The 27,793-nt window shown below is 39.5% G+C and overlaps 1 protein-coding gene and 1 long non-coding RNA gene across 3 annotated transcripts in view; one reads left to right on the top strand and one right to left on the bottom strand.

Moving 5' to 3' along the window:
• ankrd13b (ankyrin repeat domain 13B) overlaps positions 1-27,793 on the top strand; it is a 169,203-nt gene that overhangs the window by 99,189 nt on the left and 42,221 nt on the right. For both annotated transcript variants that reach the window (XM_028806670.2, XM_028806669.2), the window contains exons 2-5: positions 6,707-6,842; positions 14,413-14,537; positions 20,122-20,167; positions 27,530-27,673. In XM_028806670.2, coding sequence (XP_028662503.1) covers positions 6,707-6,842; positions 14,413-14,537; positions 20,122-20,167; positions 27,530-27,673 — 451 coding nt within the window. The remainder of the gene's footprint in view (positions 1-6,706; positions 6,843-14,412; positions 14,538-20,121; positions 20,168-27,529; positions 27,674-27,793) is intronic.
• The window catches only part of LOC114655578 (uncharacterized), a 79,564-nt gene that overhangs the window by 20,123 nt on the left and 31,648 nt on the right, over positions 1-27,793 (bottom strand). The window lies entirely within an intron of this gene.

The raw sequence follows: 27,793 nt of genomic DNA on the forward strand, positions 1-27,793 counted from the left end.
CCACGTAGTTTGTTCAGGTTTGTTGAGACTGGAGCCTATCCCAGTAGCTTTGGACACAAGGCTGGACGCCTGGATGAGGTGCTAGATTATTGCAGGGCACATTTTTGTTCATAATCCCAGTTACTCAAATAGGCTTGTTTTCACCTATTTTAAATGACTTTAGGATGTGAGAAGAAATTTAAAATACAGAAAAATCTAGGCATACATGGGGTGAGAAAGACATTTCTTTATATTAATTACCATATTAATGCAGAGAGCTGTGAAAGATAACTAACTCCCAGTTGAAATGTGTTGAACTTTACTTTGCACCTTATGAGGTGCTGTTTCCGTATACAGTATATATTTTCAGAATTTAACTTTTCACACCCTTTTTAAAAGTCATCTTCATTATTTGGGTGGCATGATTGCTTATTTGGCAGCACAATCACAAATAAATACTATATAAAAGGCTAGTAGGTCCAAAAAAAATACTAAACATGCAGTGTTCATCATTAAAATCAATACAGCCACGACAAATGTGGTTTTGGTATTTGCATAATCCAAAAGATGGAGCATGTTAAAGAGTAATAATGTAGTCTACACAATTTATCTGATCTCTGTTTTCAAATTTCTAGCGGAATCATGGGAACTGTAAAATCATACACAAAAGGACATGAGGGCTTAAATTAAAATATGAGACAAATTATATGAAATGCATTCGATGACTATTTTGATCCTTTGGCAGTTTTTTATGTCATAGGGATTCATGAGTGCTGAATATGCAAAAGAAAAAAAAATCCTAGAAACAGGTTCAAGTGCAAAAAACAGTGACATGGATCTGAATCCATGTGTAATTTAAAAGGTGAGCGAATATCTACCAAAAACTTAGTCCTAAAGCTCCTCACTTTTTAGCCAGTCTACAGTCATATAATTGATTTAAGTGTGGTGGTCAGTGTCTGCTAGCAATGGGCTACTAGCAGGGAAGGAGAAAAAATGATTAGGAGGCAAGATGCTTACCAAGAAAACAAAGCCAGGATTGAAACCAGGTCAGAAAATCAGGCCAAAATGTAATCAAGAATTGTAGTCAAAACACATGGCCTGAAGTTCTAAACCAGTAAAGCTTTAATGCAAGCTTCAAAATGAGGATTCCCTTTTAGTGTTTATCTTATTGAGGGATTTGTGAGACTTACCAAGTTTATATACCAAATTGGTCTACTCTCGCATCTTAAGATTCACAGACATACAGATAGACACACATACACACTCTCACAGATTGTATTCACAAAACTATTTATGTCTGATGTCTAATTGCCAGTCACCCTGTAGTATTCCACATAGGATTCCCCCCCAACACACACACACACACACACACACTGATGCTAGTCACACAATTACATATGTGTGATGACCTACGGCAAGTTTCTTTGTAATATTTGACATAGGATCCCATCCACATGAGAAAATAAGAGTGATGCCTCATGCCAGTCACCCTTCAGTACTCCACATACTGTAGGCATTCACTGTCTCCAGAACTAATAAACGTATGGCTGTCCCATATATGCCACTTACCAACCAGTGGGGTCTTATTTCGACCACACTTGCTCTTCTACTGAGATGCGATCCCTCAGCCTTGATAACCCTGCAGCAATGAGCATATGGCAATCTCCCCTGCACCAGGTGCCCTACTATTTACTTTGATATATCTTTAAGGACTCTACTTCTCTTAATTGTAGATCGTTCTTATGTAATTGTGCATTACTGTTTAATCTTTTATACACTATTTATTAATTATTATTGTTATCATAAATTCAATTTTTTATTTTTGCTTATACAGTAACTACTTCTTTGACATTATGTAAAACACTTTGAGCTACATCCTTTGTATCAAAATGTGCTATAGAAATAAATGTTGTTGTCATTACTTCATGATCCTTCAGACAGGGCATAATTTACACTGAAATTCCACATGGGGGCTCCAGGACATGTGACATTACACACATTTGATTGGCAAGCTGTCCATCGATTGATGATTCTGCTCAAAGGCTTTGATCCTGTTTTCCATTCCTCCTTCCATTAAGCTATAATCTTACTGAAACAGATGCATTAAAGATATAAATTACTGGTACAATACAGCAGAATGTATAAGAGAGGATGCTCTCAATGTAAATTGTTCCTGTAATTAAATTGTCTGAAGGGTTGTAAATTAGTTCATATACTTAATATAAGTAGTCTGCAGTTTCAAAATGTGAAGATTTTCTGCTCTAGGACAAGGTTATCCGCAATCTCGGGATAGTGATGACATGTGTGCACCGACCTTTTATCTTCTTGCCCCTAAGACGTCATGCTCAGCATATAACCCAGACATGACCTAGCAATGCTACAACAAAACACACCAAAAAAATGGCAGTTTTCATGAAAACTAAGAAAACAAAAATAGTTAACATTTTTAAATACACATCAAAGGGTAAAACTATTACAAAATGTGAAATCTCCAATGTTCAAAACCCAAACCAGAAGAGTTATATTAAGAAAAATACAACAAGAAGCTCAGAAACAATTTAAATTAGAAACAACTTCATAACTTTCAGTGTGACAAAAAAGGGAATTAAAAGTAATCATACCTTAAGACTTAAGGTTTTTTTTTTCAAAATTATCTGAGCTAAATGGGTCCCATTTTGAGCATTTATTTGTACTGTAGCTTTACAAGCAGAAGCATTTGTTTGACAAATGAACTATTGCTCCTTCTTCTCAGAGCCATCCTGTAGACACAGAGAACCAAACAGCAGCAGGCTGTAGGTCAACATTCAGATTTTTCCCATGGAATGTCAAAGCAAATGATATAAAGCTAAACATCATGAAAAAGACAGCTTTACATGCAAAAATGTTTTCTGTTAGACAGCCTGTTGGTCATTTTTCACTATCGACTCTTGCTGTGTTCAGAAGGGAAGACATCACTCTTGGCATCCCACTTGGCACAATGCTGAAAGTCAGCTAAAAGTAAAATCAATGTGTGTGACGAGCAACTGCGAAATGGTAAGCTGTTTTCCCTTTGTCTGTTCTTTTCTGACTGTAATTGCCTCCCCACCATGCGGGTTACAAGTATCTTAGTGGACCTTACAATGCAGACAACTGCATGAAAGCAGCAGTGTAAAGATTTGTACAGCAGAATATAGTAACATGCAAAAATACTTTTTGGTGACATAAAATGAACCTCCTAGTGAAAAAAATGTAACAAGCTTCTTTAGAAAACAAAATTACTAATTGTAGCTCAGAGCCTACAATACATTTGATTTTAATTTCAAGATCTTTTTTAGCCTTGGTAATGTTATGTTTTTAAACATGGTGGTAAAAGAAGAAAAACAAACAAAAAATCAAAACCGCCACAAAAGGGGACCAGCACTCTCATGCAAACCCATCTAATAAATCTTCAGAGAAATATGAGAGTCCCTAAAGTGTAATGACATCATACATTTATCAGGCAGTAAACTAACCAGGAGTACAATGGGGGATCAAGAGAATCATGTTAATTGATTACATCATGCAGCATGCCTTGTTCCATTCATTTCTTGTAGACAGACATTGATACTTATCCAAAGGCCAAGCTAATCAATTATTTATTTTTTATCAGTACCTGAAGAAAACACTGGCTAGACTACTGCCCAGGACTAGTGTTTCCTGGATTAACTGCTAGCTCAGTCTGCTCAGGACAAATAACAATGACAAGCGAACATAACCCAAGTGAATAATGCTTTCCTCTGAGGTGATCTTGCACAAACAGCCAGTGCAGTTATAAATAAAATCATCACCTCTGAGTCTTTCAGTCCTGATGAGTGGAGTCTGAGATTCATGTCTCTGACACTTTCTTAGAAGAAGAAGTATTAATCCCTCTCGTGGGGAATAATGCAGTTGGCAAGTGTGATCAGCCTGGCTCATATATCATAGCATTAAGCAGTACGAGCACTTCGGAGGAAAACAGAGCACTGAAAGGAGATGGTCAAGACAAAAAACAACAACAAGTACACTTGTACAGAAATGGAGGAGGAGCATGCCATTTGAATAATATTTATAATGGTTTTGTTACCTATGCAAGTGTCAGGGGAGTAGCCTAAAGTAAAAATAGCGACACTGAAAACAGCACAGTCTAACAGCATTGATTACACTCCTCTGTATTGAATTTATTTACCCGTACCCTAGTCCATACTCAGCTTGTCGTCTCTACTGTGTTGAATTTTGTCTCTCAGTTCTCACTTCTCTTTACTGATGTTTTCAATCAAATCTACTGTGTATTAAGCTTTTTGATTAGTTCTCTATTCTGTATTGATTTTGTCTCATAGTTCTCAGCACTATATTGATTTTGCCTATCAGTTTAGTGCTGTGTATTGAATTTGGTGGTTTTCAATTATCTACGCTACAGTGCGTTTACTCTTGGTAGTTTTCTCACTTTTATATGTGCCTCCCAGTTATCTATTCTGTATTGTTTGTCTCTCAGGTTTTGGAGTGTCGTCCTGTTTTCTCCTCTATATTGATTACGTCTCTCACTTTTCTACTGTCTATAGCATTTAGTCTCAGTTATTTTCTCTGTATAAATGGTGTCTGTTTTCAGCTCTGAAATATGTTTTTCTGTATATGTTTTATTCTATATTGAGTGTCTCTCAGTTTCTACTTTTTGTAAATTTTCTGCACTGCCTTGAATGTGTCTTTCCATTCTTCAGTCTGTATTTCATTAGTTCTTCTTCTGTGACTTGAGTTTTTCTGTGTTTTACTTATTCAGCAGCGAGTGTGTTTCTCAGTTTTCTATACTTTGCATAGACAGTGTCTGAAAGTCTTCTACTTGCTATACAGTTTTATTTAATGTTTACATAAGTTTTCAGTTTGGCACTGAGTATGTCGCCAGGTTCCTTACTTTCTGCTGATGGTGTCTTTCACTTTACTCTGAGATTTTCTGCTTTGTTTTGAATGTGACTGTAAGTCATCTACTCTGCATTACATTTGTCTTTCAGTTCTTTTCTGTGTGTTGAAAGTCTCACTTCGTTTTCTACTCTTTGTTACATTTACTTTTGTATTACTGTGTATTTATTTTTTCATCTTAGTTTTTAAGTCTGCAGGGTTGCCACGTCTTTAAAAATGTATAGCCCTAGGACAGTTCAAATATCAAAAAGTGATGCAAAAAACTAGCACACTGAGAATGATGGATTGAAGATCTGAGAGTTATAGAATGGGATATATACCATCAAATATTGGGGGGGAGCGGTCCCCCTCAGAGATTTTAGAATGATAACATATGTGTGAATGGTAGAGGATGGGTGTCCCCGGTGGATAAAACAAGTGCTAATAAGGTGAAGGAGGCAGTTAAAAATAGCCACAATTTAGCCCAAAAAACCACAACCCTTGAATTCCCATCTTTTCTCATGGATGCCGAACATATTGTATGTAGCCCAATAGGGGGAAAAAACCTGTCAACCAGGCAACATTGCTAGTCTGTAATGAGTATGCCTCTCAGTACTCAACACTGCAATAAAGTAATTTACCAGTTGTGAAACAGGCGGCCCAGACACAGACAGGTAGACACATTTACAGCCATCACCACACGTTTATTTACACTATTATATTACAGTTCTTAAGTGCACCGTCACACAAACAAACCCCAACAGTCTCCCAAAGTCCAGGCTCCTCTTTAAGCCACTTCTCTTTCTCTCTTGCTCTTTGTCTCTCCAGGCCTCTCCTTGCCCGGCTACCTGCCACAGTATACGTACATCAATTTCTACTCTCAATTTTTGGCTGTCTGAGTTTTTCTGCTAATTTTCTACTTAGTATTGAGTGCGTCTCTCAGTCCTACTCAGCATTGAGTTTATTTCTTACTCCTCTATTTTGTGTTGTGTTTATATCATTTTTTTTTCTCAGTGTTGAGTCGTCGCTCCATTATTTACTATGGATCATTTATTGTCATGAGCGTCTGCCAGTCCTGTCTATGTGAAGAAGGCCTATGACCCTGAGCCCAGTATGTTTTGTGGGAAGTGTCACAGGAGTGTGAAATTCCATGGCTGCCATTTCATGTTTTTTTACCTGCATTTTCAGGATGAGGGTGGTGTTTACATTATTATAGTAAAGTTTTTAATGTGGGCATAGGACTCTATCAAGGATGGGCCCCCCTCTCACTCCCCAACACTGTAATTTTTATGGACCACATATCATTTAGCATAATGACATGTGTGTGGTGTCCCTGCTGGAGCTTACATTCTTCTTTCTGTTTTCTACCTGCTTACAATGTGTGCCCCTGCTGGATCATCCACCCCACTGTGGACAGGGATCTCTCCTGTTCAGTGTAATAGCACTGCAACCATCAACAGGACAACAGTACAGAAAATATTTTTACAACCACCAGTTCCCTGTCCAGGAATTGTCCCTGCCTCATGCCAAATGCTTGCAGGGATAAGCTTCAGTTGCCCCACGACCTTGCCCTGGATAAGTGGGTTAGGAAAACGGATGGATGGGTGAATTTTTATAACCAGACAAATGCCAGGTTAAGCAACTTCCTTTTATTTGCAGAATGAGTCAGTTATGAGGAATATTCAGCACATACGCCACACTATGAGCCATATTAAGTGCAACACTAAGATAAGGAGCCAAGTCTTCAATCTTAAGGATGCAGGAAAAGTTTAGGCATACTGGTTTTATTACCCAATATGCTCATCTTCTTATTATCTCTATCTGTCTCACTTTATTTCAGGTGGATATTGAAGCACTGGACCCCCGGGGTCGAACTCCTTTACACCTTGCTGTGACACTAGGACACGTGGAATGTGCATGTGTGCTGCTAAAACATGGAGCAGATGTAGGCAAAGAAAATCGGAATGGGTGGACAGGTATATAACGATAAATTCTTTTAATCCACACTCGTGATATTAAGCATAAAGTGTGATTAGCAGACAGAGAGTACCCAGGCATCTTCAAAGGCAGAGAAAAAAAAACACAACCATACAAAATTAGCATACACGTGACAAATCTCAGTATGGGGACAGTGACAGTATGTAATTGGGAACAAGAGAAATCTCTGGGAAGATGAGGACAAGTTGAAGGGAGAAACAATGAAATATATGAAAGGTATGGATTTCAGGAAATTAATTCTTATTAGTATAATTTATATATGGAGTGGAGAGAAGCTTATTTGGGGATATTAGGTGTGCTTGCATAATTGTAAATGAAGAATGGGCATAAGTTGTTATTACTGTACTAGATGCGCTACCCTTCTAAGAAGTAATCAATGTAGACATAAATAATAATAATACAATAATTCATTACATTTATATAGCGCTTTTCTCAGTACTCAAAGCGCTATCCACACAGGGGGGAACCGGGAAGCGAACCCACAATCTTCCACAGTCTCCTTACTGCAAAGCAGCAGCACTATCACAGGTTAACGTTTGCCATGCACTAACTATTGGAATGAACTTTGTAATGCATGTAGCAATAAAGTGCATTACATTTGTCATTCCAATAGATGGTGCATCACAAACATTTGTAGTAATAAAATGCATTACTAGAAATGGTTGTGATGTGCCATGTGTTGGAATGACAAATACAATGCAAATGTCACTGTTATATGCCATTTGGTATAAGATTAGTAAAAGGAGTGTTAATGTTTGTGATATGCTATTTATTGGAATGACCCATTTAATAATTTTATTACTACAAATGTTTATGATGTGGTATCTGTTGGAATGACAGAGACATAGTAACTGGACTGACACACAGATACACAGACATTTATCCTTTTACAAAGGTGGATAGAGAATTGCTAATAATAGGAGCAAGGAGTATGTGTCATGAAAACTGAACTTTTCCCAGTAAAAAGTCCTGAAATATCTCAAAAATGACCATTACAGGGGGGATCCACCAAACATGGTTAATAACAAGCAAAACACATGTTTAATAATAAAAGATTTATTCTTGAAAAAATGCTCTGAACAAAATGTAAGCTCTGTGGAGTATAAAAGGCAAAAGAAGTTGACAACAAAGGCAATTGAAGGTGAACAAAATCCCAATGTGAAATCCAAAGAGTGGTCAAGAACAGAGCAGGTCAGGTCAGATCGGGGAGCATGCACTGGTACAGTGTGTTGCCACACCCACCACATGAAGAAACAACTTGGGATGCTGGTTGGCAACCCCCCAGGCAGACATGCTGTCAAGTACCACCCTCCGGAAATGACCCTCTATCTGCTGCAGCCAGGTGTTACGTGGGTGTCCCCTTGGCCTGGTCCAGCCACTCAGGTCCTCAACAATGAGGATCCTGCGAGCTGGATCACCCTCGAGGAATCGTGTCACATGACCGTAGTGCTGTACCTGACGCTCCCTCACAATGCTGATAATGTGCCTCATTCAGGACTCCATGGGCAACTGCTCATTCGACACAAAGTCAAACCAGCATTACCCAACGATTCTCCGAAGAGACATAGTACTAAAAGAGTCCAGTGTTTGTCTCAGTCCATATAGCAAGACAGGAACCACCAGGACTTTAATGACTTGAAACTTCGTCCTTTTGCACAGATATTGGGAGCGCCACACACCCCTTTCCAGAAACCTCATGACCCCCCGTGCTCTCCCAATCCGTCTAGTGACTTCATAGGAAGAATCACCAGAGACATAAATGTCACTGCCGATGTAAGTAAACCGCTGGACCCCATGACCTTGCCCAACACCCAGTCCATGCAAGCACTGAACAGAGTAGGAACAAGAACACACCCCTGACAAACCCCAGAATCAACTAGAAAAAACACAGAGGTTCTGCCTCCACTCTGCACAGCACTCACAGTACCAGTGCACAGGCTGGCCATAATATCCAGCAACCTTGATGGGATCCCGCGAACCTTCAGGATGTCCCACAGGGCAGCTCAGTGAACCAAGTCGAATGCTTTATGAAAATCAACAAAGGCTGCAAAGAAACTCTGCAGATATTCACATTTGCGCTACATGACAACCCTCAGTGCCAGGATGTCGTCGATGGTAGACTTCTTAGGTGTAAAACCAGACTGCTACGGTGGCTGGTAGGAGAGCAAGTGATCACGGATCCTATTGAGGATGACCCTAGCAAGGACCTGACCTGGCACCGAGAGCGGTGTTATACCCCTGTAGTTGCTGCAGTCCAGGTGATCACCTTTCCCCTTCCAGATAGGGATGACAAGTCCCGTTTTCCAGTCAGTTGGGATGATGCCATCTCCCAAATGGAAACAAAGATTGTTTGCAATGCCAGGAGGACAACCTTACTACCAGCCTGGAGAAGTTCACACCGGATACCACAGATCTCTGCAGCCTTCCCCTCCCTTATTTGGTTCACCACCTGTACAATCTCAGTGACACTGGGTGGTTCACAGCTAATTGGTGGATCAATTTCAAGAACTGTGGACCTAGAGATATCCAACATCCTAGCTGGAGGATCAGCTTTGAACAGCTGCTCAAAGTAACCAGCCCAACCCAGCCCACAGCCCAACTGCAGTGTCATCCATAAAAACCGCTCCATCAGTTGCCCTGACTGCGACTCTCCGAGGAACAGATTCAGAAGTGCGTAATGCTTCAATTCCTCTGTAAGCAGGACGTGGGTCGCTAGACCACAGATGGTGTGTCGCTTGCTCACAGACTCCTCTAACAAACACCTCCTTATCTGCCCTCAGAGCCCGTGCAGCCATCCTTCTCAGTTCCCGGTACACACCAGAGTTGCCATCAAGCCATATGCTGCGACTCCTCTTGATGATATCCAGGGTGTCCTGTGAGAAGAAACACCTACTTCTAGGAACACCAGTAATGTGAACACAACCCTCAGGAACCTTCAGGGTTTTGTCACAGAAGGTCTCCTACATCACATTAGGATCAGCAGTCACACCCAAATCCGCAAGTTCCTCACACAAACTGCATACAAACTCATTAGAAATAGCCTGATCTTGTAGTCTGGCCAAGTCCAGCCTCATTTTCCTAGTAGGTGGTAACCTACTGGACTTAAACTGGATCTTCAGAGTACCAACAAGTCTGTGGTCAGAATTCATAAACTGGGCGCTTCTGAAGACCCTGCAGTTTTGCAAGAGCCTCCAGTGTCTGCCTACAAAGATGGGATCGATCTCCTTCACCGCACCACCAGTATTAGAGTACCAAGTCCAATGATGTGGCTCAGGGTGCTAGAAACAGAATCCAGTGATTTGCAGCCCCTGAACCTTTGCAAAGTCAAGGAACATGGAGCCACTTTCACCATGGTCACCAGGCCCATGGGGACCAACACAATCCTCATAGCCAGCCCTGTCAGTATCAGTGGTTGCATTGAAGTCACCCATGACCAGAGGACTAAATATGCGAATAAAATGTCTCCCTCACCGAGATATCACTCACCGTGGTCGGAGCATATATTGAGACAACAGACAAGGCACCCAAGGAGTGCTGTAATAGGAGTCTCATAATACACTCGTTGAAAGGAGTGACATCGGACACCATTGGAAGAAGCTGATCCGTTACAGCAACAGCTACTCCTCGAGTATGACAACATCATAGAGACCAGACCAATAAAAGGTGTATCCACCTACAGAAATCTGGCCAGTCCCAAGTCTGCGCGCCTCAGAAAGAGCTGCCACTGAAATGCGGAGTTTACGCAGTTCCTCCGACAGCAGAGGAAGATGATCATCATGCCAGAGAGACAAGACGTTCCACACACCTACCTGGATGGGCCGCCTCAAATTGGGACCCAAGTGCTGCATTGCAGCGGGGTGACACCTCAGCACCAGACCAGTTCTGATCCCCAAAAGGCCTGACACTTTCGAGGATGGGGCTCCCGAGGGCTTTGCCCAATCCCCTTCATGATGCAAGCAGCCACAGGAGAGCTACCCCCGTGAAGAGCAGAAATGAGTTCTTTCTGTTGTCTCACGGCTGTGTGAAGTTTTTTTTACGGTGGCTGGAGTGCCAATCCTGCCACCAACCCCCATGATTTCCCTGCAAGTTGGAGGACCACTTGCAGAAGAACAGAGCAAAAAGGTCAAAAATACATTACATCATAAAAGCACAGAATTAATCACAAAGAAACACTCACCAACTCCCAGGTGCATTCAGAATGAATTGTAAGGAACTGTGGACTGACCTGGCCTTTATAGAGCAGAGGGCAGTCTGTTGTGGTGATGGGCAAGTGGCCCCTCTTCTTAGGGACCCCCCCCCCCCCCCCACAAAGTACAAGGAACATAACACATGTATCAGGAATAGAGGAAATAATTAACAAAAGTAATATTGACATAAATGAATGATTCAAAAATACACATAAAGGACACAAAACAAGTGAATCCCAGGGAAGAACCCTGGCTGAAATAAAACAATATGAAAGCAGGGCCAACGACACCATTAACGCAAATTAGGCATTCACCTAAGGTGCAGATCATAAAGGAGGGAAAAACCCAGCCACACAGGTGAACTACCAAAGAGTCGGTTGGTGCACTAATAAGCTTGGCCTAGGGTGCAAAACAACATAGCAGTGGCACTGTATGACAGGTTATTATCAGGAGAGCTGGAGTATTGAAAAATGCATGTTAGATAATGTAGGATATTGTGAAATGCTTTTTGAAGGGGATGGGTATAGTTAAGCAAAATCAAAGTATAAGAAATTAATTAGGGAGCAGAATGGGTCCAACTGTTAATAGTGATGTAAAAAGAAGCACTAGAGGAGCAACTTAAAGTAATAAAGCATGGTTTTCCTGTTGTTGACAATTGTATCCAAATCAACCCATGATTTAACTACGAGTATCCTGTGATTAATATTTGATACACAGCATGTAAGGGAACCTATTCATTGTGATAAAACATTAATCAATAATGTCAGCCTAGCCTGCATCACATATATAGGCCTTCTCTTGGACGTTCCCACTGCTTCTTTCTTAAAAAACAATTGAAAATTATTGTTGTTAAAGTCTATCAGAATGAAATGCAGGCAATGTGGGGTTTTCCCTGTACCAGAGAAATGTTGGGTTAACTGCCTAAGCACACACTCTGCTCTCCAGGAGAGCCACTCAACATTTTCTGCAAACTTGAAGACCTCAGGGTGTTCCAAGGTGACTGCAGACACTGCGAATTGTAGAAAAAATACCCACACTGTAAATTTGAGGAATATTTTATAATTTGAAGAAGCTCAAAGAGGATCCTTGAGGAGAGAGCAGAGTGTGTGTGGTAAATGCCTATTTCTTTCATTTTTAAAGTATTTTTTATTAGATTGATGTATTAATTCTTTTGTACTTTATTTATTGTATTTTGCTTTATTTCGTTAAAATTGTATCACACTGAGAATTTTCAGCTAGTTAGGATTCTAAGATGCGTGATAAATAGTGGCACAAACCTTATTTCTTGAAAATTAGAATATGCATCTAACCTCCACTGACAGTACATAAAAATAGATTTCACCCTTAAAGTAAAATGCAAAGGAAAATCTAAAAACACAGCAGTTAATAGGTGAGTGAGAGGAACATGGAGTGGTGAGAACATGTTCTTGAAGACTTACCAGATTTTCTGACACTAAAATCTTTATAAAATCATAAAGTTTGTTTAATTCCCTGAACACCTCTATCACTACTGTAGAAGTAAGCAGTGGTGCAGTAGGAGGCCCCAAATGTAACCCAGGATCAGGCAAAAAGCCTCAAGGACAATAAGTCAGCCAGGGCTAAAATTACACAAGTTAGGTGCTACATCCCACACCAGACCCTGAAAACACCACCTCATTTTCAGGATGCACCATGAGTGTGTGCAATTAGGTCACTATTTATATAATGGAGCACGGCGAACACTAAGTCCTTCCACACCTTAAGCCCTATTTACACATCGCAGTTTACTCAATAGACCAGCTATAACAATAGTGGTTATATGATAATTAAATATATTGAAGTGATTAATAAACATACTACCTGCAGCAATGCCAGTATACCATCAAGAAAAAGTCCCACAGACTACAACAATAAATATACAGTAAGTCCAGTAAATGCTGTTGTAATTAAATTAAATAAGTCAACAAACTGAATCAAACTGCAGCTGAAGAATGTGAAGAGGTGAACAGACTAATGGAAAACAGAATATTCCTAACAGTCTGGAGTTTTACAGAAGACTTTCAAGGCACACTCCACTTTGACTTTTCAAAAGCCTCTAAAGTTCCCCAACTGGAGTGTAATGCATTTTCTACTGGAAGACACTGTGATGAAGTAGCTAAAGCATTGGACTATAAAGTGGGACTCATTGTGTGACCCTGAGCAAGTCACTTAACCTGCCTGTACTCCGGTTGTATACATCTGTAATGTGTCCTGAGCTTGTAAGTCACCTTGGATAAAGTTGTCAGCTCAATGTAAAATACTAAAAAAGCAATAACATTTGGTATGCTGACAGTGTCAGCTATGGTGAAGGATCTGCTTGTTACTTACATGAACATGCACAAAACAGCAGAGTAAGATGGTGGAGTCTTTCATTAATGGAAGTGTCCTTTATCTTAAATCAGGTGAGTGTTATGATGCCTGATATTAAACCAAAAGTCCCTTGTGAAAGCTGGCTTGCTCACTGGTTTCAGTGCATTACACTGAAGTCCGCCCTTAACGTTACAAGCATTATAAACTTATTTGAATGACAACAGCAGTGTGAATGTTTCAGTGCATTCATGTGACACTCACTGTGTTCTGACACATTATTGTATGAGCTGCACAGCGGAGTCCTCTGCTAACCTGTACATTTTTGCCAGGAACTAAAGTTCTGGAGAAAGCCCACTCACCCACTCCCACTCCGAGCACAAATAACTGACCTGGCTGGCAACTGAACTAAAATGAACAGCATCATGCCGTCTTGTTTCTACTAATAGTGACGTAATTGTCACCTTTCTTGTAAGTCATCGAATGCTTGTGGTGTGGACTGTAGTTTCAAAAAAATTCAGCTTTTCTCCATGGGTTTAAAATTTTATGCATTGCAGTTTTTTTTTATCTTGTTTTGATTCGTATCTTGTTTGCTTTATTGACAGCCTTATTATGCACAGACCCTATATAAACAAAAGAATGCTTGACTAGTTCATAAATTAGACGTAAATAAGATGTGCATTCTTGCTTTAGTTTGAGAGATATGGTATCTGCTTAGTGTATGTCCTTGTACTGTTTCGATTGAACAGTAAAGTAGTACTAGAGTGTTGTACCATGTTAGCCATTATGAATGTAGAGAAAAGCCAAGCAAAATGACACCTTTTATTGGCTAACTGAAAAGATTACAATATGCAAGCTTTCGAGGCAACTCAGGCCCCTTCTTCAGGGGCCTGAGTTGCCTCAAAAGTTTGAACAGTAAATAAAGAGTAGATTTTGAGCAAACCTATTATGAAAAAACAAGGGTAAAGTGCCAGCACCACACTACCCTTAACCCATTACTAGAAATTGGTATCTCTGTTCTCTTTATCTCCCTTAGTGCTCCAAGAAGCTGTCAGCACACGAGACCCTGAGATGGTACGACTTGTCCTCCGTTACCGTGACTACCAAAGGGCTATCAAGCGCCTGGCAGGCATCCCTTTACTGCTGGACAAGCTGAAACAGGTAACTGCCACTTACAGGACTTCATCCAGTATATGTCCTCTGCAGGCTTGACTGAATGACATGGTGCAGGAAAAAAGCAGTCATAATATTCCAATAACAAATCCTTTGTGCTGCAGGTGGATGTCCAAAATTGTAACTGGCCACCAGAGTATTTTTACAGGGTGCTCTCTTAAAGGACTCTAATAAGCAGAGGCTGTCTTTCTATTTCTTTCTGCCCAGGTTGTATTCTATACCTGTTAACATCAGCCCCCGGGCCAAGTAGAAGCACCTTTACATAGGAAAGTCACTCTATTGGGGATGCGACCAGTCACGGATCTGCCCCTTTTAGTGCCAATTAGTGCAGTATCACTGTGAATGTCATCCTTTAGAGAGACAGTTCATCTTTTCAACCCAAAGCATGGATCTTCCATCTATTATTTTTTGTGTTATTATTTTGTTCTGAATTAATAATATATGGACTACTGCACTTTTTGGTTTTATTTACATTTTCTATTCGAATATCGTAGGTGTGCTATGAATGAAGTTTATTCTGAAGGAGAAAGGGAAATCTCTGTTGGAAATTGAAAAAAAATCCATTTATCTTGATTATGGACCTTTCAGTGTTTCTTTTTATGTACAAATATGCCTTTAATATATTCACCCATTTTCTATATTATAGACATGAAGGCATTTTTCTGATGCCAGCCTTTGAAAACAAATTGAATTAAAAGAAAGGCATAATAACTGAAGGCAAGAAAAAAGAAATGAGGTGGTGTGAAGGAAAGATGCACTAAAATTAGCAGACGGGGCATATTTAATAAAGGATAAGGGGAAAGGAAAGAGAGGAAGATAGGGAGAGAATCAAGGCAGGAAGCAGCGAAGCATGATACAATCACCAGCTGCCTGCAGATAACAGGCGAATGCAGCAGGCGAGGGAAAATGCAAATCTCCACACCCATTTTTAACCTGACAACTGCTTGCTGTTTCCTTGCAATTTCAAGTCTGACAGATAAATTAAAGAATGTTAACTTGAAAACATGATGGAGGCTAACATAAATATTCTGATATGTATACAATAATTATTATGATCACTCCGTGTACACATGCACATGCATGTATGTATACATAATATATGTATATACAGGAATGATAGAACTTTGCATCAGCATAGTTAGAGTATACTATGGAGGTGGGACTTTTCAAGACTGGGGTGCAAGCAATTATGTACACTTTAGTGTACAATTTGACACCTAAAATAAAAAAAATGTATAGGATGCCTGGTGGTATAGGATGCAGCCAGGTAAAATGAGTAACATGTTCCACCAGGATGCCACAGGGCGGGTGCCTCTGGGGTTGAGTGGGTTGGCTGATCCTTCAGTTAAACACAAAAATGTCACCACATTATGGGGCAAAAGTTGAGTCTTGAGATTGAATTTCCACCACTGTCAAGTCAGTAGGGAAGTGTTGGCCTAGTAGCAGAAGTTCTTCAGTTCAAAAAGTGGCAGTCTGAGTTATTCATGGCTTCCTGCTATTAATTATGATCTGGGGTTTTTCTGGATATTTAATATGCTCCACCAGGATACCACAGGACAGTTGCTCCAGGGCATAAAAGTGCATGGCAAATGTTTAAGACCCTGATTTACTTATCCATGGTCCATTGAGGGACACCTGGGGCTGATGAGGGAGTGCTTGGAGGATGGTCCCAGGAGCTTCAAGTACCAGACCTGAACCTAAAAGCTATTTTTGATACAGTACTGGAAGTAGTTTTTAAAAACAGCTGGAAAATATGTATGATGTGAGGAGAAGAATAGATTAATTAATGTTAATCAGTTAGTTATTTAATTATCACTATTGCCTTTTTAAACTCCATTCCACTTTATTTTCCTTATCTTTCTCTGTTTGAGGGATTTCCAGCTGTTAGACTTATATGAAGGTAACTACAGCGTACTCATTGTAAGAGGCAACATAATACAGATGAGACAGACGAACATGTAAGAGGCTGGCTGCTTTCTGGCTATTTAGAGTTCTAAGTTATACTGGCATAAATGAACAGTTTTATGATACCAAGACTTTAAGGATGATATCTGATGCTGTGTGGAGTTGCATGATGTTGCTCCAGGTTCAAATGGAGGACTGTTCTTGCGCTGCGCGCACTCCTGGTTTTTGCTTCATGGTCCTTTGTTCATGGTGTGTGGCTGCCTTCCTCAGATCTCTGTTAGGCTCTTTGCAGTGTCCTTTGGGACTTCTAAAACCACTAAAACCCTAGCAAAATGGGAAATGTCCACTTTGTCTAACAAATCTCTCTTTGCCATTATCTGATCTTGAAGTTGGGAGGACAAGATTTATTAAGAGCACAGCTGATGGTGGAAATAAAGGTCAAAGAGGATAAAAAGACGCATCAAAAGGATTATAACATTGGATTGAACAGTGAAGGTGGTAGCATGAGTGGTTGAAGTTGAAAATTTGTTAAGAATAGAAGGAAGGACATTAGTGTGGAGTACATTTTTGTAAAAGATAAGGACATGGTGCAAGATCTTAATGATAGTGGAGTCACCATAAGAGGAGAGGGTGGGAAGCTGAGGAGAAAAGTGTGAAGAGAAACAGAGCAGATTAGAGGAAAGAGATGGAGTAAAGGTACACAAAGTCCAGGTCTTTCTACGATAATTGATTCCCTACATAATATTATACAGAAAAACAATTGATGTGTCATTACTGATGTTGCCTGGACAAGTCCTACAGAGTTATCTCAAAATTTCTTGCTCAAAATGCATGTACATCTATAGATCCATTACTGCCTACCAGGTGCAGGGTGCTTCCCTCAACATTTTTTCTGCCAAAACTGGGTATAGTTTATCTGTTTCCTAGGCAACCTCATAAACTGTCTTATAGCACCCCACAGAGATGCACCCTAGGCAACCACCCTAATCACCAGTGACACGGGCCAGTCCTGTGTGAGAGCCAAACAGTGAGGCTGCGGCCAGAAAGGAGTGTGACTTCTTCAAAGCTGCCTGACAATTCCACAGACCTTTTTAAAATGAAATGCAGCAACAGCTGTGGATAGACAAAGCAGGAATAATTAAGGCATCATGAATGGTTCTGTGAATAAAAGCACCTGGAGTGTTATATTAGAATGGGGATAATGCATATTTTAAAGGAATATTTTGAAAAAGGGACATGGAAAGAAACACAAGGTATAGCTAATATATACTGTAGAAAATCAGTGAACTCTTATTGATGATAAATTTCTTACATTTACTATTGTCCCTGTGCACTATTGGTTAAACACCTGAACAGACCGTTCTTGATCTACGGTATGTCACTTTAAGTTCCTAGAAAGGTAAGCAACAATGGAAGATAATCAGAAATTGAAAAGTCATGTGAAACTTTCATCCAGCTAGATCAAATGATCATAAAAACAATTATAACGGCAATAGAATAAACATTTTGTAAGGTTCGGCCTTAATGTTCCACAAAACAATTAACTTATTTTCATGTGCCAGTGTTTGGTACCACCATTCAGTAATTTTCCCTGGTTTGTTAAGCCCAAGATACTTAGGAGTAAAACTGGGCTTGACTAACTCTAACCATCATTCTTTGTCAAACTCAACTTTTCCTGTCTAGATAGTTAAAGTTGGATCCTTAAGCACAAGTCAGAAACCAAATGTGGAAAAGTCTCTGGTTTCAGAAAGTCAGCAGCTGTGGTGCTTCAGTGTGCCCAGAGTTTAGTAGTTGTGGCTTCTCAAATGTCAAGGTGTGGTAATGTGATTTTGCAACATTCGGATAATATTGTTTTGGAACAATAAGTCAATCAAGTGTCTAATAATGAGCTTTTCTAGAAATCAAGGAAAACAAAGAACTTCCTTGACATTTATCCTGGCAGAGACCAAAAAATACTTAATTTTCAACTTATATTGCATCAATATGAAAACAAATGCAAGAATGCATAAATAAAAAGGAAAAGCAAGGACTGTAAAATAGTCAAAATCATAAAAGCCAGTTTCTTCCATAGATGATAATAAGTAGAAATAAAAAATATATATATATATAAACAAAGGTTGATCCAAAAATTCACAGAATCAGTCAATAGCACAGGAATAGAGTGTAGTTATCAAATATGCTGCCAGGTATTGTGTGCCTCAAGTGTGGTTAATCAGACTTCCAAGTGGCATTGTGCTGAGTTGATCGAGTGTGTATTTCCAGTGTTTATTCTACAATCGTGGGGTTGACTTTGTCAATTTTTATTCTCCAAGCCACCTGGGCAGATTTTCAAGAGACAATGGTGATCATGTTTTTGACACTGACAGACTTGTTCATAAAGAGTTTGTTCCCCATGAGCAGACTGTTATTCAGTGACATTAAACTGAACTGCTGAGGCGTCAATGGGAAATCAGGATAAAAAATGTCCGGAGGAGTGGTGCACGCGTTTTGCACAATGGAAGCGTGCCTGCACACACAGTATTATCGGTCAAAGATTTTTGGTAACCACCCAGATAGCACCCAATACTGGAAAAATGGTGGGGGCTCTAGACACAGCACAGTTGACTCAGTAACAAAAGAACAGTACAGAAAGTGTAAACAGGAAAGGGGAGGCACTCGGACAAGTGTATTCATCTCAAGGAGAGTAAGTATTTTTTAACAACTCATATATTATAAATTGTTCGTAAGCAGGGTTATTAAAGATACAGACTGCAGTGACGCACTAATTATTGATCTTCCCTGCTGCCTACAGGATGAAAGTATATTAGTGGAAGAAAGCCCATGTGAACATAAGGAGAAGAAGCAAAGGCCACATTAGATCACGACTGACTAAGGAATCAAACCTAATTTTGTGTGACTGTGAAGCCTCCACTGCACCACATGGCATGAATAAATAAAACCCTTGATTATTCATATGACTAGAATTACAAATTACAAAAACAATTAGTGTCCCAAGCAAATTTATATCTGTCCTCGGAATGAAGCATGTATGGGTGACAGGCATTTAACTGATGGAGGTCAGAGACAGAAAAAACATTCATTGAAAGGCAATCACAGAAAAACTGTGTACTGCCTGTAGGCAAAATTGATCAGGCGTTTTTAGAATCAGAAAAAGACATGACTATAGTGTTTGATACTGATTGGCAAAATGCTTCAGGCAGGCTTAGGGGGAGCTCCATGGTCAACAAAACAGGACGCTTCAAAGAAGATATGACAATGTACAAGCAGATGAGGAGTGATGGCAAATGCAATCGGGGCAAATTGAAGGGGTTGATCGTCAGGCTATAAATGAGGTGGAAGAGTGGGAAGGACAAGACGAGTTAATAAGCCAAAAAATGTTGAATATAATTATGATGGCTGCTATCTACAGAGCCTTGGTGATTTCAACTGAGAGGCCAGGAAAACACAATACATCTTAGAACAAATGTGACAAAATAGACACGATTTTGAAATAGGTGTAAGTCAAATTAAACATGTGCCTCAATTCAAAAGTGTCCATAACAAATGAAAGGAATTCAAGACAAGTATATGACACATTGTATTCACACTCCAACACACAGAACTAAAGCATAATTTCCCAAATTGTCTCTCAACTCTAAATGTACTTTTTCCTGCTTGTGTCTTTCAGGCTCAGGACTTCTATGTGGAGATGAAATGGGAGTTCACCAGCTGGGGTATGTACAGTCAGAAATAATCATTCAGCGGAAGGCTTGTTTAGTGATTAGCGTAAGCACTCACGATTTCAAGCATTACAACTGACAAAATGCAGCAAAGACTGGCTGAGAAGGATACCATTAAAATGCATTTGCTTCTATTAACTCTGGTTTCTCAAAGTGCCATAAATATCATGAGTTCCCGGCCTTTGACAAAATTTGTCTGTTAGACATACATCCCTGATAAGCATAAAATATCAATAACATAAAAATATAACAAACACTATTAAGATGACCTAAATGATTAGCAAACTACACATAAACTGGTATACATTGTTATTATTACAAATGGGAAGGTCACTGCATTTGTACAATGGCCACCAACTCATCATCTACTTTCTATTCTTGCATGATTTTTATTTATGTATTTTGCTGATACTTTTATCCAAGTAAAGTAAAAGTCCTATAGATACATGACTTCTGCAACTGGAGCACAGGCAGGTTAAATGATCATCTCAGGGTCACAAAGTGGTTGAGACTGAATAGAGAGAGCCTTATGCTCCAATGCTAGTGCCTTACTGTCTTTATAGATAAGTGACCCAGCTACGTTAAAAATCAAAAATGGACTGAAAATCAGAAAAGGTAAGCATGAATGTCTCTACTTGAATGAAAAGTTAAACAGCAAGTAAAGAACCACAGATCTTCATAAAGTGATCAAAAGAAAGGGCACCAAAGTTGTTCTGTGGACAAAACCCACAAACCAGAAATGCTGACCAAGATGGCATGTTTTAGGATTGATATGGATTTCCCATCAATACAAAGCTTGCTCAGCCGAAACTGAAGTGGAAAAAAGACAAAGAAGATATTAATCAGACTGACCCATACTTACAGAAAGTTTTAGCTTAAAAATAAATACTAGGCAATTAGCAAATATCCACTCATTAGTTAAACACAAACAATAGCTAAAACCAAGCAAGATAATTTTATCACAGTATTTTAGATGTTTGTGACTTACATTTGACCATTATATAACACTAGAAAATCTTTAATATGTCCAAAGGTAGCTTTATTGGTAAGATCTTGGTACTTTGTATTCATGTTTCTTTGACACAGTGGTCTCCTAACATGTTCATATTTAGTCTGTGATCTTCATTCTATGAAAGTCATGGTATGGATTTATTGTGCTAGTCTGTATTGGATCTCCGGTAACCTTGAATTGGATTAGGTCAGTTTAAGAATATTATGTTGTGTTGTGTTCTGCATCTGGCCTTTGTAAAATGTTCACTCTACAACTCTTAAAATTAAAGGTGCCAGGGTGGTTCTTCAGAGCGATGCCATGGGAGAACCATTTTTGTTTCCCAAGAGACCTATCTACATGAAGGTTTATTTATTTCGATCCAAAACAGGCTTCACACAGTAAAAAACATGAATAGATGGTAACAGATTTGTGAAATGCCAATGGGTTCTTGATTTAAATGGGTTGCTACATATGTACAGCAACACAGACTAAGTCCAGGTTTTCTTAATCTATTAGTGTCCTGTTAGGTAGACAACCATACAGTAAAGAATTCAGACTTCTTCTGAATATCAGAAAGTTTTTTCAAGGTACAAAGAAGCAACTTCATATGCAAAGAACACCTCCCAAAATGAAATGGTGCTTTGTCAAGCAAAAGTTCTACGAGGAACCTGACAACCCAGTAAAGAACCATAAAATGCAATTAAAAAACCAGTAATTTTTATGAGTGTAGTTCGTGTACTAATATTTCTTTATATTGGTATTCATCTCTATTCCACACATTCATCTTGCTTTCACATATCTGTAATTACTAGGGGGCTCCACCCCCTGCTCACTTCGCTCGCCAACCCCTGGTGTTGGGAATGACAAAGAGCGTGATGTATGAATGAGATATAGAATAGTGTGACGGTGTAGATGATGCAAATAGAAAGCAAACAATAAAGTGTGTGGCACAGTGTAAAGGTTTATTTGAAAATTTCTTTGTACACGCGTTTAAGTGTAAAAGGTAATTCCAGCTCAGAACTTGTAAGGTCAATGAAGATGGTTATTGTTGTGATCAGAGTCAAGTTTGTCAGAGCTTAGAAAGAGTTGTGTCTCTCCAGGAAGTAATGGAATGACTTGGGTATTTATGTTTTCCACATTAATATTTTTTGGACATAATATAGTGCGTTGTGTTAAAAGGGGCATTTGGTCTAATGAGATTGCTGTTCCAAATCTCTCTGTAACTAAGTGGTCGCAGATAAAGGCTTGAGGAATTATAATAATATGTGGCTGAAGTCCATCTGTATTGGTGAGTGCACCATCTCTCAGTTGTAATAAACAATTGTTATGATCTGGTTCTGGACATCGTATCTTTTTTACTAACTGTATCTTTTGAAAGCAATGCCAATTGTCTGCGTATTTTAAGGTGCACTGAACAATAGCTGAGTGCATGGCATCTGGAAGAATAGCTAATCACTGTCTAAAATATCCTCCTCATAAAAGTACCTTTCCTCCAAATCGAATATTATTATTCATAAACGTTTGTAGAAGTTTATGAAAGGTGTTGAGTAAGTGACGTCATGCCATTGTACATTCATCAATAATTAACATTTTTTCAAGACGGATGTCACGTGCAGTGCCACCGTTAATGTTCATAGTGGATACCGATTTGTAGGATCTAATGCAGTTGATAAAGATTTCACTTTTAGGTACATCGTTAGTTAGAAGCTTTTGTAGATATTCAGTATATGAATGTAAAGGAGGCAGTCTAATTTGACCCTTTTGACAACAACGTGTAAATGTATTACTTGTATTGCCAGTTGTTTCTTCAGGGAAGTGAACTGAATGACAATGATTGCAAATGACATTCATTAATCCGAATGAATTTTCCTGGTGTATGTTTTGCTTGTGCCGTTTGAGAGGCGCGTTGTTGCATGTGTAGTATTTGGGACGTGTTGTTTTGGAGCTGTAATCGATTTGCCTGTGCTGTGTGAGAAGCCCGTTGTAGCCTTCCTTGCCGTTAACGCACATCTGAGACGGGAGGTGTTTTGTTTTGAATCCGTGCCTGTTGCGATGCAGCACTTTGATTGATAGATTGCGTCATGTGGATCTAGGATGTAGATTTGTGCATATTTGCGTTGTTGATTTGTTTCAGGGTGCATTGTTCCAATGCGATGCAGTATTTGTGCACATATGCGAAAGCAGTATGGGCCATTGCCTTTTGGTGGCCTGATATTTACTCCGGTAGATGCAAAAGGAAATAAACTATTGTAGGATCTAATGCAGTTCATAAAGTTTTTACTTTTAGGTACATCGTTAGTTAGAAGCTTTAGCTGAGCTTGGCGTTTTTGGAGTCGAGACATTTTTTCTTTTAGAAATATGGATAAGTAATAAGGAGTATTGCACTCACTGTTAATATGGAGCCTTTTCTGCGGTTGAACGGTTAATAGTGCCTTATTGTAATGAGATCCACCTATGCTGCATAGCCGTCTATTTTGTTGTTTCTTTCGTGTTCGTGTGTTTGTTCCTGTTATCCTTTCCTTTTCGTTTTGTACCCGTGACCGTGTATTCATGACTTGTTTCTTTCTCAGCATGCGAAATATGGATAAGTAATAAGGAGGATCGCAGTCACTGTTAATATGTTTCCTTTTCTGCAGTTGAACGGTTAATAGTGCTTTATTGTAAGGAGATCCACCTATGCTGACACCTATGCTGTCTAGTGTGAAGGTGTTGACGTTCACTTTAGAATATGTGGCTTTGGGTGTCACTTCTTATGGATGTGTGTGTGGGGGGGTGGGTGAGGATTGTTGTTGCGCGAGCGTCTTCTTTCTTTTTGTGTTCCTGTGTCTTGTTGAATCCCCCTCTTTGTGTGTGTCCCGTCCCTTGCTTGTAGGGTCTGTGGGGTGGTTTTGTGTTCTTTTTTTTGTGTTCCATGGGCTTGTTGAATCCCCCTCTTGGTGTGTGTCCCGTCCGGTGCCTGTGGGGGGGGGGGTGGGTGGGTGCCTTGCTGTTGTGTGCGAGCCTCTTTTTTTTTTTTTTTTTTTTTTTTGGGTCTAGTTTCGTGAGCAATGTGTTTCGTGCTTTGCCTGCGTTTGACTACTTTTTTATGTGCCTTTTCCTTTTTTCGGTGCTCGTTGCGCCTCATTTCTCCTTTTTTCTCTTTTTTCTGCGCTCACTCCTTTGTTCTGTGGTCTTGTCCGCCTCTCGCGGCCCCTCATCCACCTCTCGCGGCCTCTTTTGTCCCCCTCTCGCGGCTCCTCATCCGCCTCTCGCGGACTCTTTTTGCACCTGCGCAGTACGTCTTTTTGCGGCTACGGCCCATGGCCGGATGTGCCTGCGTCCATCATCCGGTTTAGCATTCTCGGTTAGTAATATGGATATGACCACTCTAGAATGTTCATTCATGTTGATGATAAATACTGATCTTCTCTCTGTTTTAGCCCATGGATGCATCATCCTACTCAGTACTGGTCTTAGTATCATGCTAAGTCTGGTTCTTTTATTCATTTTGCTTCTCTTCATTCGTCTATATAGAATGGCCACTCTAGTCCATATTTAGTTGGAGTGGAGCCTGGTCTCTGCTCTACGTCCCTTCTGTTTGCCCTTGACTCTGCCTATCAAACTTCAATGTTAAGTAATTACTATTTATACCTCAATCATGTGATGAGGATAAGCGGAATTATAAATGTAGCCCTCTTTTTTTTCAGTGCTCTTGCTTTGAAGCCTTTTGCCTTTCTCATATTTTTGGTGAGAGTCTAAAGATTCTCTTTAAATTTTTGCGATCTTTTGTCTATTTATTTGCTTTTTTTCTCACTTTTGTGTGTTAATAACTTGATTGTTTAGATCCCCTGTCTGTTTTATAGGTTTTCCTTTTGGATTACTGACTTTTTATGTTTGTTTTCCCTGCCATATCCCCACTGTGTATGTGAAAGTGTCTGCTTACCATGATCTGTGACCCTGCTTTTCTCACACTGATGGCCAAGTGCTCTATCCTTTTGTTCTCCACTCATCATGGTTTCCACACCATGAAAGCTGATGTATGTCAAGCTAACACCAACTGATAGTCCATTTAGTAATAGCGGCATACTCAACATGACCTTTCAACATCGGCTTCAATAAGAGTGGACAACACAATGATGCCATGCTTGTCCAGCATTTTTCAAGATGCCTTATACTGAGATATACCATGTACTTTAATGAGTTTTGGTAGCGAATATAACTGCAACTAATGTTGGTAAGGCCTGGTTTGTAATAATTACTAGATCTTCACAGAAGATGTTTTTAAATGGTTAGCTCCACCTGGAATCCATGACTTTTTTTTTTTTTTTACGGATTCAGCCGTTTATTAATATAGACATTTATAGATCATCTTCTGGATCTGTATGAGTAGACAAATTTCAGCAACACCCTTGGCTGTTTCATCAGCAAACTCAATCAATATGAAAGGCATTCTGTTTTCTCAGTCTTCTGTACAATCTAGGTCAGGAACAGCAGGAGGTGGACTCATGTTCACTGCACTCCAGCACAGAATTAGAAACTAGTGTGGAATGCCACGTGTCCAGAATATTTATGTGTTTCAGTAAATCAGAGAACCCAGGTGACAAACCAGGTTGATAGGATGGGGTCTGGTAAGGCTAGGTCGATGTATACTGGGGGATTAGTCCCAATTTCTGTAATTCTGGCTGACTTTTCTTCAGCTTTGCACCACTGCATGAGAAGCTTGCAGTCAACAATATAAGCTGAACCTTAACAGATATGTGAAAAAGTATGTACACACCATGATATATATAATATTAAGTGGACATATCAAGATTTGATCTTCATTTAAACAGAATCTTCATATAAATGTGAGAAAATATAGCAAACATCTTGCCAACTTTACATTCTGTGTAATTTAAATAGACATAAATAGGCATGTGAAAAAGTAAGCGCACCCTACGTTTATCACTACCTAAAATACATCAGATTATAATCAGGTGCAAATGATCAGAACACCATTAGAGATGATCTTGTCTGACTCTGTCTTATTTTAACTTCAGACATTTAGTTTGGATTGCTCTTTGTTGTTGATGTATGTGTTATCAACATGAAGAGATTGAAAGAGCTCTCGGAGGCCAACATAAAGAGGATAATAGACTAAGACTAAGAGTCTGGGAAGGGATTTAAAAAGATCTCCAAACAATTGGAAATCAGCCATTCCACTGTCCTGAAGATCATCTACAAGTGGAAAAGATTTCAAAACAACTGCCAACTTGGCCAGGCCAGTCTACTTCGACTCGTTCAGCCTGACACCATAAAGAAACAAGAATTTAATCATGGGACCACCAGGTAGATCTTGCCACTGTCAATGAAAAATTGCATGAGTTTATCATTAGGAAGAGGCTTCACAAATTATATCTACATGTGTGAAGTACCAGGAGAAAAACTTTGCTGTCCAGAAAGAATGTCAGGGTAAGACTAAAGTTTGTCCATTAACACTTATGGAATGACCAGGACTTCTAGAGCAACGTGCTCTGGACAGATGAGACAAAAAGAAAGTTATTTGGCCACAGTACCAGAAGAAAAATATGGTGAAAACAAAAGGCAGCATCTGACTAGAAGAACCTGAACCACCTCTAAAGAATGGTGGTGAATGGTTTGCGGGTGCCTTGTTGCATCACAGCCTGGGCAGCTCACCATCATAAAATCCACTATGAATTGTTCATTGTACCAAAGGTTGCTTGAGGAGAATGTGACCCCATCTGGCAGAAGATTGAACATGACAATGACACTAAACATACTAGTAATTCTAGCAGGGAATGGATAAAAAGAAAGAACTAGCCATGTCAAGTCCCAGATCTGAATTCTGTTGAGATGCTATGGAGGGATTTGAAACAGACTGTGCACATAAGACATACCTGAAACATCAAAAAGCTGAAAGAATTCTGTATGGAAAAGTGGGGAAATGTTTCTCTCAGTCAATGTCAGACACTGGTAGACTGTTATACTGTAGGAATCGACTACGTCATGGGGCAATACCAGCTATTAGAGCCAAGGGTGGAATAATTTTTTTTGACAGACAAAAATGGCATATCTGTGCACTTTATGTAAATTATTGCAAAATCAAATCTTAATTTTTGTTTTTAATTAAGTCACCTTTATTTATATATATACACATATATATATATATATATATATATATATATACACATATATATATATATATATATATATATATATATATATATATATATACATATATACATACATACACACACACATTGTTTAAATGAAGATCAAATCCACATATGTTAAAAAAAGTTGTGATCCTTTGGGCACACTTCAGTGCTCCCCACCTCATGATAGATTCCAAAAGACATTCACCTCTCCCTCTTACTTCTCTATAGTACCCCTGGTGTCAAAGATCTGTCCCAGTGACACATACCGAGTGTGGAAGAGCGGTCAGAACCTGAGAGTCGATACCACATTGCTGGGCTTTGATCACATGACATGGCAGAGAGGCAACCGCAGCTTCATCTTCCGTGGGCAGGGTGAGTACTAGTGCTGGGCGATATACCGGTTCATACCGAAAACCGTTTATTTTTGTTATGATATGGATTTTTCTTATACTGCAACACCTGTTTAAATAGCCTAAACAATGTTCGGAATGT

The sequence above is a fragment of the Erpetoichthys calabaricus genome, chromosome 8, assembly GCF_900747795.2.
Source record: "Erpetoichthys calabaricus chromosome 8, fErpCal1.3, whole genome shotgun sequence".
NCBI classification, from domain to species: domain Eukaryota; kingdom Metazoa; phylum Chordata; class Cladistia; order Polypteriformes; family Polypteridae; genus Erpetoichthys; species Erpetoichthys calabaricus.